General features: G+C 36.8%; 1 protein-coding gene across 1 annotated transcript in view; it reads right to left on the reverse strand.

Moving 5' to 3' along the window:
- DPYD (dihydropyrimidine dehydrogenase) overlaps positions 1-16,881 on the reverse strand; it is a 367,004-nt gene that overhangs the window by 305,836 nt on the left and 44,287 nt on the right. The window contains exon 3 of the mRNA XM_056356052.1: positions 14,359-14,441. Coding sequence (XP_056212027.1) covers positions 14,359-14,441 — 83 coding nt within the window. The remainder of the gene's footprint in view (positions 1-14,358; positions 14,442-16,881) is intronic.

The raw sequence follows: 16,881 nt of genomic DNA on the forward strand, positions 1-16,881 counted from the left end.
ATCCAAAACAGAGCCTTCAGAACTCTGAAAGCAGCTGTAGGAGCCTAAAGCCAGCTTGGAGAGTCCCAAATGTGTATTCTTCATTAAATATTGGCACATACTATGCCAAATTATGTCACTGTTGAGAGGAAAATTTTGACTGCCCTATACTCAATTATTCATTGGAAAAGCACTCTGATCATTACCACTATCAAGCCAGGAAGTCAACCTATATCCTTTGCCAAATCAGGACGTACCCTCGTCCACTCAACACGCCCTATTCTTCCACTCCATGCTGAGTGATCCAATTCTGATGCACAAGGACCTTTAAATGCAGACAACATATACAACACACATTTGCAGTCAGCAAGCTCACTGTATTAATAACTGCACAGAGAATTTGGTGGTGCTTTTGATGCTGGTAGGAATTACTAAGGGATATCAGTACTGATTGATCCCCTTTTTCATTCCCATTAATAACTGTCTGCAGTTGTCTTCCCTTTGCCAGACCAGTGCAGAGCCTCAATGCTCAGCTAAGTCAGTGGTCATTTTTTTCCCCAAACATCTGACACTACTTCTGCCTAAAGGAGCATGGGCAAGCCTGATCGCTGACTTTTTAACCCCTGTGCATCTCCTCTGTACTTTATTTTCTTTTAGACACTCTTCAGGTGTCAGTGCTGAAACAACTCCAAGCAGTTGGAACCAAACATGCCTCCTGGAATGACAAATGATGCCAGTGACAAACAACCTTCCATTTGCTGGATCATTGCAGCCAAAGGCACTCAGAAATGCTTCAAGAAATGTGTGTGTGTATGTAACTAAAGATCTTTGGAAAGCTTTAAACAGCAATTGCTGTTTTTACTGTAAGTCCAAACTTAATACCACAGAGAAAATTTCTGTCACCAAGAGGTGTCAGACACTTTTTAGACAGCTGATTGAAAAAATAAGTACTGGGGATAAGAAAAATGCCCAAGATAGGGAATTTTGCCTTTATAATCATTAAATTAAACCAGGTGCAGCACAGCTGGTATTTTTACCTTTGATAGCATTCAATAATCTGCTTGAAACTATCTGTGGTTCACAAAAAGAAATCCCAACATTGTTTCCAGCATGCACTGATAACCTCTGTAGCAAGACTGCTAATAAGACTGAAGATTAACCCCTTAATTGTGAATATCTGCTAATACTCCATAAGTGGTAGTTGTTCCTCATCACATCTGAAACATGCTGAGATATACCATGGAGCAGTTTATAAAGCTATTCCTATGCTATTTTAAGTGTATATATTTTGCTAAGGACTGTTCAAAAACTGTAAAGAACATTAATGTATCTTTAAAACGGTTGTGGTGGGTTGACTGCCACAGCACAACAGAGATGTCTGTTGATTTGGGGAAAGGCTTTAGAGAGATGTGAAAATTAGTTGAAAATGAGACCAACTGCAAAAATTCTAAGCAATTCCTATCCAACCCCCCAGGTCTCAACAGTAGTCACTACCAAAAAAGATGCCTTGCTATCTCCAGTTTCTCCCAGCTGCCAAATTGCTGATACATGACTAGCTCTCTGGGCCTCAAAAAGGAAGGCAACAGTCTGTTGATATTATACGTATATTTTCATTTTAGATCTTGTTTTAGATATATTTTTCCTCAAAAAATAGGACTTTTTGGAGGAAAAATTTACATCATTTGACCAGATTAATAGAGTAGTTCTTTCTGATTTCATAAGATTCAACAGGTCTTGGAAAAAAGGCGTACACAAACCCTAACCATACAGAAATTATATTTGATTACTAAAACTACAATGCCATAAACAGCATCTACAGAGAAGCTTGTTCAAATATCTCTGGAATATCATAATGTCTCAAAATTGATTGCACTTCACACAGTGCAAAATCCTTACACTGAAATGACCTCGAATATATTTCATAAGACAATCGTCGTATACATTCAGTAAGTTATTAGCCAGCACATGAAGTCTTAGAATAACTTCCACTGCACTTCCAGCCAACTGTAAGTTTGACGCATTACCTTGGAAGAATGCCACATTTCCTGCTGTGCTAAACTTACTGAAACAAATAGGAAAGCAGCATTGCTGTGTTACATCCTTGCTTTACTATTGTGTAATTGGACCACACTACAGGAACAACACTTTATATTACAAACACTGAGTTACCATTATCAACTTGTGGCTTCACACTCTCAGCACAAAAGCAATGAATTCCTGTCTTACATCAAGAATTAAGTGAGTATGATAGAAGAGGAAATATTAAGAGAAGTTGCATTTCAAAGCTTTGTTTGCAGTTATAGTTTTAAGACAAAATAGATTTTATATGTTATGATATTGTTACACTAGCAAGCAGAAAAAAAACGTTTAGCAACTGCAAAAGCAAAAGATTACTCAAGCCTTTGCAATTTAGGGGTGAAGTCTTCACTCACCCAGCTTACCCAAGTAGAATAAAAGAATAAAAATTGATCACAGAAGCAGGGAGTACAGGGAGATAGTTTTACACTTACTGAAACACATCTAATGGAACTACGAAGGACAGCAAAAGATTTATGCTGTATGGTTCCTGCTGGTTAAATGGCTTCCTGTATTAGAAAAGGAAAATCAGGGATTTCATCTTCAGCTGGGTGAACAGTGGTCCTCTCCTGGGGTATTAACCAGCCTTTCCCCGTGCTTTTGGACGCAGAAGAACTTAGCCCTAGAATGACTACATCTCTAACAGCAGAAAATGCCCTAGAATGACTGTATCTCTGTGTAGCCCACCAGTAGGGGGTCTCTACAGCAGAACAGTTGGCATTAAGACCTGACATAACCCTCCTTGAAATGCAGGTAGTCTTTATCTCAGCCTAGTTCTAACCTAGTCCTGTAGGCTTGAGCAGTTGACACGGACATCCACATCCCCGCAGCCGCTGCGTCACAGCTGCCAGTGCTGGCTGTCTTAGAGGCAGCACAGAAGTGCTCACCTGCCACGAGCAGGACTTGCAACTGCCCCCCTGCCCAGGCATGCGCTGCCCTGCTGGCTTTGCACAAATGTCAGCTGTGTCAGTGAGGATGACACAGAGGCACCCTACAGGTAGGCCATGACTACACATGTGGCTCTACAGAGCAGTTATTCAAGATTGTCTATACCAACCCCAAAAAATAAGTTACACCAGACACTGGTAACACTGCAGCTGCATCTCAGTGCAGGCTGAAAGGCACATTCAAGAAATGGGGCTCCAGCTCCATTTTGGCTACCGCAGCCACATGGCTAGCGGTACTAAGGATTAAGCATGCAGTCCCAGCTCTCTTTAGTGGAAAACACTCTAGGGAGGCAGAATATCTCTTAAATGTACACCGAGTCCTATTTAAGCATTTTTAAACATCCCTGTATAGTTCTTTAATTAAAGCAAGAATAACTCCCACCCCAATCAATTATTTTATATAAGAAGAAATGTCAAGAGAATACATTCCAGGGCAGAAGAGGGTTAAGACCAGCCACAGTTGCCATGCAGGTGAATTTGCCATGGGAAGACTGAGGCATGGACACCGTGAGGCATAGCCCAACATCTAACTGCCAGCCACGAGCCATGCTAGACGCTGCAGGACCCTGAGAACAGGAACTGTCTTACACATGCTCGACTGCCTTCCCTGTTCACTAGAAAGAACACAGATAAGCAGGAAGAACCGCTCAGGAAACCCCTGTATGCTCAAACAGGTAGGAAAGAAAAAGAAAAAGAGCAGAAAATTGTTTTATGAATATATCTTTTTCTACAATGAAAATACTCCTCGAAGTGTAAGTCTTTTCTTGCTGCTTTTGTAATATTGTCAGATACATACAAAGCAAATGCTGGGTTAATACTAATTAAAACTGACAAATATGGAAAAATCTTCACTAGACAAAACAGCAGTAACAAAAGTATCAGTAGTATTACACAGTACCATTGAACACTACTATTGAATAGTAGCAATAAAACTAATAGTATTTACAAATATAGTAATATAATTACTTTATTAAATAAACATTAAATATAGTAACAGTAATCACTATTTTTTAAGTACAGTAAAATCAAATATATTAAAAACTATTGAAATAGTACTTAAAAAGTAGTAGTACTATTTAAAAATATTTTACAAAAACTTACCAGTTTTAAAAGATTATTGTATGGTAATGGTGTCGGACTGTAAATCAATGTCTTTTCTAAGTATTCTGATGGAAATCACATTATAATTCTATCCATTAAATTCTGTTCTACATGCACACCCATTATTAGAACTCATTTGAATGGGTCCAAATACTATGGTGATATTTAGAACTGTTGAGATTTTATTTTACAGAAGAAAATGTCTTTCTTTTTTTTCCTTTCTGAAAGAAAAAAAAAAACAACTTTAAATTTTATATTGGACCAAGCCAGAACTAAATGCTCCAGATTGTCTGAACAAGCTAAATTGAAACGTATTGATAAACTCAATATATTAAGTCAGACTGAAACTTACTACAAATGCCTGGTCCACAAAGAATCTTGTCACTGCCAATATGCTCTGCACATTACAAAGCACAACCTAGACAAGCAGTACTGGGCATTCAAGACAGCAGGAGATGCTGATCAAGAATATTTAGTTTGTTCTTTGATTCTCCATGACACTTCTTATGTTTGTCTCACTCTGTAAGCAGCTTCCTTTGTACAAATTGTTGCCTGAAATCTTAACACTCCTCAGTCACAGGAGCACTAAAATTTAGCAGCCTTGACTTAGACACTAGCAGTGAAAGTTTCTGGGTGGTATCCTGAAAGACCCAAAGTGGTCTAGGGTTCAACAGGCTGTCAACCAACTTTTCAACAGCAAGTTCTAATAGAATATTCTCCTATAAACGTCTGTGTTCCTTAGAAATTAGGATGGAAAATAGTTTCTGCAAAATTTTGTAGCTAGACAGCTAAATGTGTGGTACTGATGCTAGTTTATCTTCTTAACAACTGTTTTCTTGAAAAAAACCAATACAATTTAGAGTCTTATTTTCAATAAACAAGTTGATTCCATTGGAACATAAAACTTAAATAACTTTTTCTTGCTCTCCCAAATAGCTTCCAGTAAATAATCAGGATTTAAATTCAGCAGTCTACAGAGGAAGCGCAGATTAATTGCGATGGAAGTTAAATACCTTGGGGCACAGCTGGACCCACAGTTTAAGTCCCTGAAACGCCCCAACTCCAATATACAAAACATTTCTAGGAAAATGAATGTTAGCTCTTATATCCAGAAACACAACAGCCAGTATAATACAAAGTTAGGACTCTTGAGATGTAGCAAAAAAAGTAAGCATCATTACTAATATTCATCATAACCAAAAGGTTCTAAACACACCATAATCAGACAAGATAATGATGATCTGGCCACCATGAACATACAATGCAAAGACACAGACTACCCAATAAAGCTGTTTTGAATGAAGACTGTATTTTGTCCTCAATCCCCTAGCTTTGCTTTGTACTCTAAAGTCCAAGGACAATGTACTCAGAGATGCCCATTGCAATAAAAAGCCCACCGACTTCAAAGGAAAGCGGGAAGAAAGATCACTTTTTGAGGCTTTTGAGGACAACAGTACATGTCTGTAAAGAAAAGCACAGATACATCTAAAATAGCCTTTGTAAAGTCAGAATCATTTATGACTGTACACAAAACAGAATTTACTGCAGGAAACAGGGGTTCTTGAATGTATGTGGTATGTTGTACTCTCAATAGACTGGCTACAGTGGAGATCAAATTAATGATTTGCAAATAAAACAGCATGAGCTTCGACAGCTTGAACTAAAATATCTAATTCCTTTGCCAAAGCTGTAACACACCCAGTTTCTGTGTATGTCCCAGAGTTTTGTTACAATATAAATGGTATAAGCCACCTTCTAACTAAACCATCCAAAGCCCTGGAACATAAAATCAAGTATCAACAATCTACCGAAACTCATGGCTCATGGCAAGACCACCAGAAAATTTCCTTCACTTATTTCTGAACTTTTTGTTTCCCCAAAAAGTTTTATTTAATGAACCAAAACCTTTTTCAAAGTGTATCGGCTCATGAAACTAAGGTATTCGCAAGCCAGGTAGTCCATATTGTATATATTGTCTCTAGCAATTCAGAGCCTTTTTTTCTTGATTGTTAATGGTAGCAAAGAAAAAAATTCAGAAATATTCTAAAGCCTTGCATTTTAAAAAGTAACAAAGGAGTAACCCATAGAGTGAATTCAAGATTCTGTAGTGCAATTTCTGCTCTAATGGTTTGCAGAGAAGTGGCTATTAGTCACTGAAAGGTACAATGCTGCACCCGCTGCATGCCATCTTTGGAGTCTTTGTGGTAAGCCATCTGCCACAGTGGTTTTCAAAATCTGTTTCACCACCAACATCAGACAATATCTCCTGCAGTCTGCTAAAAAGAAAAATTTTGACTGTTATCCAATTCTTTTCTTTAAATCATAAAACTAAAAAGTTCAAAAGCAAAACCAGGCTCCCCTCCCTTGAAGCGACAGAAAAGGTTTTGTTTTCTCCTCTCCCCCAGAAATATTTTTGGGGAACGGTACACATGAATACAGCAACAATGTGCTTATCATACATGGAACAGACCTGAAGCATCATTCAGTCACTGTCACACATACAAGAAACAGTATGAAAAATGTGCAAGATTTTACCAAAACTGTTCATTAAGATCTTGCCTAAAGCACACTTCGGCATAACAACACTTTTGTTCTAGATCCACGTATTGTTTATATACACTAAAAAGCATAATTCAGTTCTCTGATGTAAAATAACTGCAAACCTGCATTGCCAATTGGAAACGCAAAAAAAAAAAAAAAATCAGCATCCTTTCACATCTGACAGTCATGAACACAATCAATGCACAACTGTAGGTTAGTTAAATTTGCATTTTTTAGTTTATGCTAGCTAGGTGACTAAAGGAACATTAAAAGGAAAACAATCTAACTTATCTTGATCCCCTCCCCTGTAATATCTAAAGAAACAAGCCTACCCTCTATGTGACTAATCAAAAACAAATTACAATTCATAAATTAAAAAACAGAAATTATATACAGTATTTTGAATAATCTATGTGCAATGATCAGCCAAAATAAACTTGGAAACGTAATTCAGTATCAAAATTTATGGTCAAGGTACTATGAAGTTGAATAGAACAACAGAACAACCCATCTCATAGTCAAGCTCAAAACAAGACACTTTATAGTTTTCTTGATTTATACTTTAAAAATACATAAAGCAATGCAATTACATTCTAAAGTGAAGAAAATAAACATTATCACTAGTTCCACAAGATCTTCAGTGTGAGTTATATCTGTAACTTGAAAAAATGGAGTTGTCATATATCAGAACCTTCTTTTTTTAATTGCAAAATGAAATATGTAGTGCTTTAATTCTCCATGTAAATGATACAGAAAGACCATGCAAGTTCTGATAACTATCACAAAAATAGCTACATTAATGTCACAAGTTCCTATACATGTTTGCTGCTACAGCTCTGCACAGTGTCTGCCTGTAGACAGAAATTACTCCACCATGGCAAGGTCTAAGCAATGCATCCCAGGCTAGGCCCCCAGAGGGTGGCTAGTGGGTGACTCAGGAGTTAATTAGCCAACAAAGAGCAAGGTGAAGTTGCATGAACACAGAGCCTTGCTAATGCCACTAAACAGCTTCTAGCACCTAGGCAGCTTGTTCAGCTGTAGCTATCTTTATACAGGGCTGTCTTGCGCTGTGAAGATACATGGTCAATGTTTGGTCAATGCAAGTGATGTTGACAATCTGTTTGATTTGTAATGTACACTACAGATGATAGTGAAATTCTGATTTCAAAATGGTACTCAGACAAAATAAAACTAATTTCTATTAGCCACATAGGTCTTTAATACAGAAATACTACAAAAAGTTCTCAAGCGTTTCTAATATTCTGCATGTATTCCTATACAATACCAAATGTAACCGGAAACACAAGCATCCTGCTGCATCTGCTTATTCCCATATGCTATTAATCATATGGTAAATTTATAAAATCTTCAACATACATATCTAGAAAAAAAATTCTGAAGAGGAGCATGGTCTATTCTTAAATTCCACAGTTCTGTGCATTGTTTTGGTTTTAGTCTGAGAACAAATCTGCAGGTTTTTTGTTTTTTGGTTTTTTTTAAAAGAATAACTCTAAGACAAACATAACCTAAATAAAGGTCTAAATTAATAAGCCTATATATCAAAGTGGTTTACCTAATTAGTATGTCCTCTACGGTGGGTGTGGTGTTTGGTTGTGAGATACATCAGAACATGGGCTGGTGACCCAAGAAGGCACAGTGTCGTTGCACTTCAGAAGCAGCACAAAAAAATTTAACAATCAGTTTTGTCTCTCCTAAAAACATGCCCCAAGCAGCATTTAAATGATTGCACTGGAGAGAAATGTAAAGACAGAAGAAGGTGGAAGAGAAGTTTGAACTTACTCTCTCAGTCCCAAGTAAGTATACTAATCACAAGGCTAGTGGCTACTTCAGATCACTGGAATTCACTCCAAAGGCTTCCACCTCCCCAGAACATGAAGGATTTCTTTGAATAGATGATCTTTGAGACCTGGATCAAGAACCCAGAAGCAATTATCTTTACTCCTTCTCATTCACCATCCCTTTCAACTTGTACAAGATTGGTGCCATCTCTCAGAACAGCTTAAGAACAATACAGGAAAGCAGGCATACTTTTAACATGACATTTTTCATTGTTCTCATTTTCCTCGTATTTCATGTCTGCTAACTCTTCAGCTCCATGATGTGGCTTTTTAATTAGGAAAACCAAGTTGCCTGACTCAGAACCAGAATATGAACTTGTATTTGCCACACCTCAGGCCAGAGTCCTATCTAGTTGGTTACTAAATATCTTGTAGTTTGTGCTGCAGACTTGTTTTTGTTCACATTTTTAAATCCCTAACATTTCCTCCGAAAACTAATGAACACTGTGAAATTATGGAATTTCTTACAGTGCAATTTTCTTGGGTTTTGCCCATCCATAGAAACTATTTTTCAAATACATCTGACAGTCTAGACTATATTAAAAGAAGCTTGATTATTACTAACCCCAGCTTATACAGTTGTCAAGACAACAGTGAATATCATCATTAACAGAAACTGTTTCTATCAAACTGCAAATCACAGTTGAAGTCTCACTCCCATATTCACATTATCCAAAAGCCTATGCAAATATGTGAACGCAAAAGAAAATTCCAAAAGAACTTTGGTGTATTTTATACTGATCCAAACAGACAAGCAAACTTTCTCTCTCCTTGCCCATTTCAAAGCACAAAGAAATATGTTTAATTTTTTTTTTTACAAGAAGTCTATACAAAAATATTCAGCTTTAATTTTCACTTGCAAAGCTTTCACACATACTAACTCTGTCAATGTTCACAAGATAGACCATATACATATTCACCTACAAGTAGGGCCCATTCATGTATTTAACATCTCACCAGTGTTACTGATTGCTCACTGCCATAAGCCACCATGGTGGCTTACCAACCTTGTTGATAAGTAAGTAATTGTAACACCAGATTCAGATGATAGCTTCATCTGTCTGGCAGCAGGTTCCTGAAATCTACACTAGACATAGGCCTGAAGTGTATTACTAGTATACTGTGCAAAAGCAATGTATCATCTATGGGAGCAGCTGATACTCCAAAGGGTTGGGCTGCCATTCAGAAGGACCTCCACAGGCTAGAGGAACAGGCCTACTGAAACCTCATCACGTTAGCAGGGAAGGGGAAAGGGGAAAGACAAGTTCTGCCCCTGGGGATGAGCAACCCCAGGAAGCAGTACATCTGGAAAGCAGTTTTGCAAAACGGCCCTAGGGGTCCTGGAGGATAAGCTGAACGTGAGACAGTCCTTGCAGCAGAGGCCAGTAACATCCTGGGCTGTGTTAGGTAGACCATCACCACCAGGGAGAAGATCCTTCTCCACTGCCCACCACTGGTGAGATACACCTGAAGTGCTGTGTCCTGTGCTGGTCTCCCCAGGATGAGACAGACAAGGACATCGCAGAGCAAGCCTACCAAAAGGCCACTGACACTGAGGTGGTTAAGGAACTGGAGCATCTGTCAAACGAGGAGAGGCTGAGAGAGCTGGGGACACTTAGCCTTGAACAGAGAAGCCTCAGGGAGACTTATCAAGATTATAAATACCTGATGGGAAGCAATAAAGACAGCAGAGCCAGACTCTTCTTACTGGTGCCCAGTAAAAGGGCAAGAAACGGGCAGAAGCTGAAATACAAGGAATTCCAGGGTGTTTTTTTTTTTAAAAGGGGGCAGGGACGGGTGTAGTATTGTTGTTGGGTTTGGGGTTTTTTGTTGTTGGGTTTTTTTTTTTATTGTGAGGATGTATGCCCAGAGTTTGGGGAGTCTCCATCCTTAGAGATATACAAAACCTGGCTGGTCACAGCCCTGAGCAACCTGCTCTACTTGACCCTGCTCTGAGCAGAAAAGCTGGTCTACCTCAGTGATGTCCAAAGTGTAGTGTGCGTAAGACAATCCACTTGGATATGGGTAGAAAATATTTTTTGTATCATTAATAAAGTTTTTAAAAATTATGTAGAGTTTATTTTCATTTTACCTCATCCTTTTTTAATTTCTATACCTGTGTGTGTTTTATAACTCACTTAATACATGAGTACAGTAGCACATGTACATAATTTATAAAGAAATAAACATACACATATTGGGGGGCATGCTCAAAAACATGTTTTGGTACACAGTCACTAGTCTGGAAACCTAGACCATACCCAACAGTCCCTTCCAATTTCACCTGTGATTCTCTCTCTTTATAAGAACAGATACCTGTACAAATGAGTGAATGGATTCAGTAGAGAAAAAAAAATATCCCTTTCCGCCAGTTGATGTCTGTTGCTTTCTGAAATTTCTCCTTCACCTTGTTAAACCCAGTAAGTCCCTAAACCTTAACTTCTTCTAAATTGATAGTAATAATTGGGTTTGGATTCCTTCCACACATATAGAAGTTACTTCATCTTTCCGGGGGTATCCATTGTGGGGTTTTTTGTTTGTAAGACTCCTCAAGGCTACTTTACCGTACTTTCCCAGAGGAATGGTTACTGCAGCATACCACATTCTGGTTTTGCCACCTATGAAAAGGCTATGAAAGTCAGCACAGTTAGCCAGGCCACTTCCTCCTCCGCAAATGCTTAGCCCTCGTAGCAGCCAAACCAGTTTATAAGCTCCTTTACATTTCTAGAAGAAGCTTTACAGAGGATCAGGATCCAGATGTTTTACAGTGATTATATATTAAGAACAAATTCAGCTCTGTTTAACAAAAGCTTAATGCTTTTACTTATGCAACCTGACATTATAGGTATATATCTATGCTATTTTTCTACCAAGTTACAACATAAAATACCAAATTAAATTATCATATACACATTCAAGGTATGTAAAGGAATAGTCTGTTCATATGTAAAGCCCACATCAAAAAACTAATGTATTTTTATTTTTTACTTAAGCTTTGCAGTTGCATTAAAATATAATAAACCATTTAGAGTACATTAACAAAATAAGAAAAACATTAACTGAATTAAATGCTTTATGATTTTATGTGCAATCATAAGTAAACCAAATTCTTACAATGCCACTCTTTATATGCTGAGTAATGGCAAACTACTATCAGTTCATTATCTCATTCAAGGTCTAAAATAATACATAAAGTAGAACTAAAGTTGATATGCTTTATGATCATTTATGATCATTTCAAAACCTTTCAGGAAGTTCATTTTGCATATATCTATATACATAAACAAGAAAGATTATTTTCATGTAATCCTTAATTTGAATACCATTCAGTTTCTGAAGAGCTGGAAAAAGAACAAGATCCTTCTTGGATATTAGTGTTTGTTTCTGCAGAGCACAGTTATATTCACAGACTAGTAATGTACTAAACCCCATATTAAACTGACCATTTTTCTCACAGATAAAGTTAAAACAAAAGGTCTTATTCCCAACAGGAGCACTGGGGAAAAATGTTCATTGTAACTCTCATCTGGCAAACCAGTAGTAGCACTCTGGGAAATCAGAGAGGATTTGGGCAGACTGCCCACTCAACTTAAGGCTCATCTGAGATTCACATATATCTGCTTAGCTATCCAACTAGGATTTTTCTGTTGTTGTTGTTTTCATGCCCACATGATTTTAGTGCCTTGTGTGCAACGTGTAACCCTCTTCACATGCTTCCCTTACCAGAAGCAGGCAGGTATCTCACAATACTGAGGCCAGCGAATCTATGTCCTCCCACACCTGGTCTGATGTCCACTACAGTTATGGGAAAGCAAAGTAAACTTTAATCTGTCAAAATGTATCATTTGAATTATATATTCTACAGATAATCTTAGGATCCAAATATAAAAATGCAGCCACCAAGGATACGGGGTGACTACATAGCAGTTGAAAGAACTGTACAGCCTAAAATAACAAGTGTCTTCCACACACACTCAGAAAAATACATACACCTACACGCATATACCTCTCTAAATTAACATTTTGCACCTTTCATGTGTTACTCAAGTATGTTGTAAAAACATACTACAGTCTTAATTTAGTAAGTATTGTCTTTACCTCCATAAAAACAACTAAGAAAAAAAAATCAACCATATAATATTGACTGCAATTAAGAGAATTCCAGCACTGCACAGTATCTGTCACACTTCACAATCAATAACTATTTCTCTGAATGGCTTGTACACTAGCAGAAATAGCCAGGATACAAATTTATGAGATAGTAAAGTGCTTTTTACTGTATGCACAGCACAGAATCATGAGAATCTTCTACACAGTCCTTGTAACAGAAACATGACCTTTGAAATGCCAAGGCTCCCTTCACTAGCAAATGTTTATCACCAAAGAGCTGTCAACTCCCAAGTTTTTTTAAAGGATTAACGCTGCTGAGTCATGTATCACAAACCGCTGCAAACCTACCCATGGAAATTTTGTTACAGGACAGCAGCAACTTGAAATCCAATTTGCTGAAAATACAAAAAGTAGCTTCATATGCCAAAAGTTCCCCAAATCTTTATCTGAAATGACTTTCTATTTACTGGCACTACACAGAAGATATCTGTACACAGATGATCAACCACATAGGGAGAAAATCTTAAACGTATGAAGCAAAACAAGCAGAAAGTAAGAAATCACAATTAGAAAGGTGAATGTCATTATTTTTACACTTATTTGCAACACTAGTAGTTGAAATGTTCAGAAACAGAAGAATATAATTTGGAGGTAGTAAGAAAGGCTTCAAAAGAGGCAGGTTGCGTTTCAAGTCAGAATACCTTTACAAACATTTAATTCATAGCAGTGTACATGAGACAAGAGCATCATGAACATAGTCAGTCATGCAAATAAAGTCATTCACACATGTCCATAAATTTAAAGGGATTATGAACGCAATCAAAGCAAATGGGTGTAATTAGTTTCTCAAGAAGATTCTTGGTATTTTTTATTGTTGTTTTTACTTTTTACTATGTTAGCCCAAGTCTAAGAAGTTAACTCTGATATCAGGCAAGCGTAATGAAGCACTGTGTTTGCATCATTACATTTTACAATCCAACTTCCAAAACCTTTAAAAGTATAGGTTACTATAATTTTCTGATCCACAGATAATAGTATAATTAACATCTTCCTGATCACTCAGTGAGTTACTTTAGAAAACCTATCTTTGATTGCACCACCTTTCAGCATAGTAATCATTCTTTTCCAGATACTATAGCTGGCAAGTTTCTTTGGAGTCCTGTACCCAGATACTCTACAGTGCAAGTAAGGGTGACAGAAGGTTCACGTACTGACTAATTTTAACCTCCACCAGTAAGGATTAAGTGCAATTATATGAGGATAGTAAGCAAAATATACATCTCTACAATATATGAAGGGCCAGATAGTTCCGTTACCAAAACAAAAATCATGTAAATCTGGTGATAAAATCAGAGTACACAGGAACTACATACATAAAAATCAAAACCAATTTAAAAGCAAGCAGGTTTGTTCAAACAGCGTTGCACAATTGCTTTAACACTTACAGAATTCAGATGAACAATATTTCCATTCACTCAGAGTTTAGTATAAATATAAAGCAAGGCACCCCTTAAGCATTTTAAATAACAAATTAAACATTTACGTTTTTTACTGTGCAGTCAGGCTTAACATTTATGCAGCTTCAAAACCAAAGTACAGCCTCAAGGGAAGCCTCTCCACTGACAAATTAATACCTTAGAGAATAGAGCTGAATGGTGGCAATGAACTCATTTGTTCCCCCAATAATGAAGAATGACTCTTTCTTTACCACATCTGTGACTGTTGCTATGGTGACCCAGACTTACCTCATTGCTTCTCGAAGTGCTCCTCGCTCACTAAGAGTCGTGTGCTTGATGTCATCAAAATTATTTTCTAGTTTCTCACAGTTCTGCAACAAATGAACAAATCCACATAAGGCTTTTAAAAAGTATATTGACTATGTATTAACATTATTCAACATCATGCAAACAAAACCGATTTATATTACGTAACCTCAAATTATGCATTCTGTTTTAATTACACAGGAGTCATTAAAAAGACATTGAGAACACAGAAACAAAGTAAACATGAATCTTATTATATGGTTGTCATGGAAATCATCTTATAAATGTTCCATAATGAAATGTATAGAATTTTTATTTTTTCTTTTTTGAAAAAAAGAAAAAAGATACTAATTTTTCCTTATCAGTATCCAAGACTACAAAGCTGCTATATACGCACAGATGAGAACAGAAACCTAAACATGCATTTTACAATTATAACAAAAAGTTATAAATTCTGTCCCAATGAAACAGGAACAAACCAACATATTTAATTAATATTTAATTTTTAAAACATAACAAAACCTGAAAAAATTAATTGCTTATAGACAACTCAACCACTTCATGTTTTTTCAAGATTAGAGCTCACCAGTATTTCTAACAGTAATACGAAGCCAACAATTTTGTGTCAATAACTGAAATAAAACTGTGCTATATTCTGTTAATTATTATTAAATGCGTGAATGGTTCCATTACTCCAGAGTGCTGATGCTTTTCTTCTGCTCCCATAATGGCAGTAAAATTGATTCAGAAGATGCTGGGAAGTACAGAAATTTGTATCTGTGCAAAGTTTGAGTGAAATACCAGCAAACAAGAATTCTCTGATACTCTCATCATCTGCGTCATTCGTAGGATTTTTATATTCTCTTGAGGCTTCGTCAATACAGGAGGCTTTTAGGTTATCCCTATTCTCTTGAGGCACCTTTCTCCAATACCAGAACTTACCTCTGGGAGGCATAATTTTGCCGTATGGGTGTAAAAGAAACAAATTGCAAGCCTAACAGTTACTAACAACCTTGAAGGCAGGATTGTCAGGCTTTTTACGCAGTAGCTTTAAAGAAAATATGTCCACTATTATTTGTGCCTATTGCTTTGACAGTTTTTAATATCTGAATTAATTTCCAAGTCCACATCTTTAAAGATAGCTATAATAAATACAATAAAAGTTACCTATAGTTATTTCTTTTGTGCATTGATTCTTTATTTTCATAATCACATTCAATTTGTGGCTACAAAAGCATTACTGGAAAGGAAATAATTAGATATTTGTAAATGACCTAACAAGATATTTGTTTGTTCAATTAACACTTAAACTATCATTATTTTTAAATCAAATTATAGACTTCTTAATGCAACATTTTAATAATTTAAAATACATTTCTGAGCAGGAGAAATGAACAAAGCTGCATTTGGAACTTTTGCCATCTTTTCTCTCCTTCATAGAAAGTGATGCTTGTCTTAAGTATGAGTAGCAAATCTTACCCCGTGGCTAACTGATGTTTTTACTTTGTTTATATTACAACCAACAGTCCTTTGCATGGCAAAATCCTACTCAAAAACTCAAAGTGATTACATGAGAAAGACAGGGAAGCTCTGCAATGAAGTATTCCATTATTTAGATCAGCATACATTGACCTTCAGCTCAAAGCACATACAGGCAGGTCAGTCATTTAAAATCCACAAAGGAAACCCAAATCGACAATACTAATTAATAAAAAATTCCCGATTCATCAGTAGCAAACCAAAAGTATCTGTGCAAGTAAAAAAAATCAAGCCTCCCATCCTCCAGGAAAACAGAGCATTTGGAATACTGCTCCAAGCACTAAAAGAGTTTTAACTGTTTTAACAGTCCCGTGCCACCAGCATCTCAGGACAGGTTCAGAAAATCTGGGCATCACACAGTTCATTTCTCTTAACCTCGTGTTATAAAGCATGTAGAAACAACAGAGGAGCCAAAGCATACAAAGTTTTTTATCAAACACAACTAAATCTTGTCTATATCGTACAAGCTAAAATAACTGATGCTCTCCATGTAGAAAATGCCAGAAAGAGTAAGTTCAACTGGTATTTCTTCCTTGTCTATATAGACCATGCTGTGTTAGTCAGCTGAAGGGCAAAAAAGGTGGCCCATATATAAAGAAAATGCTGTGATCATGTAGCCTTACATACAGAAATATTCCATCTCAACTCTAAACCCAATGTGAAAATGGATAACCCAGCACAAAAAAACCTGAACTTATTTCATAAACTCAAATACCAGATGTTGTACCAATTCATTTGGCAAGAAGATGAGCTTGCTTCTACCATTTCTGAGAATTGTTGCTGGACAGTATTTTTCTCAGCTACTTTCAGCCTAACAACTCTCATCCATGGTACAGCAGCTGGAGAGCAAAGAACTTCACCATTAGGAAAAAATTAAATAAAAACTGAGCCAGATGCAAACTCCAGAAGGAAAATGACCTCATAACACTATGTCATCAGTTACTGCATACATACTGAACAGGACAG

This window comes from Falco biarmicus, chromosome 11, assembly GCF_023638135.1.
Source record: "Falco biarmicus isolate bFalBia1 chromosome 11, bFalBia1.pri, whole genome shotgun sequence".
NCBI classification, from domain to species: Eukaryota; Metazoa; Chordata; class Aves; order Falconiformes; family Falconidae; genus Falco; species Falco biarmicus.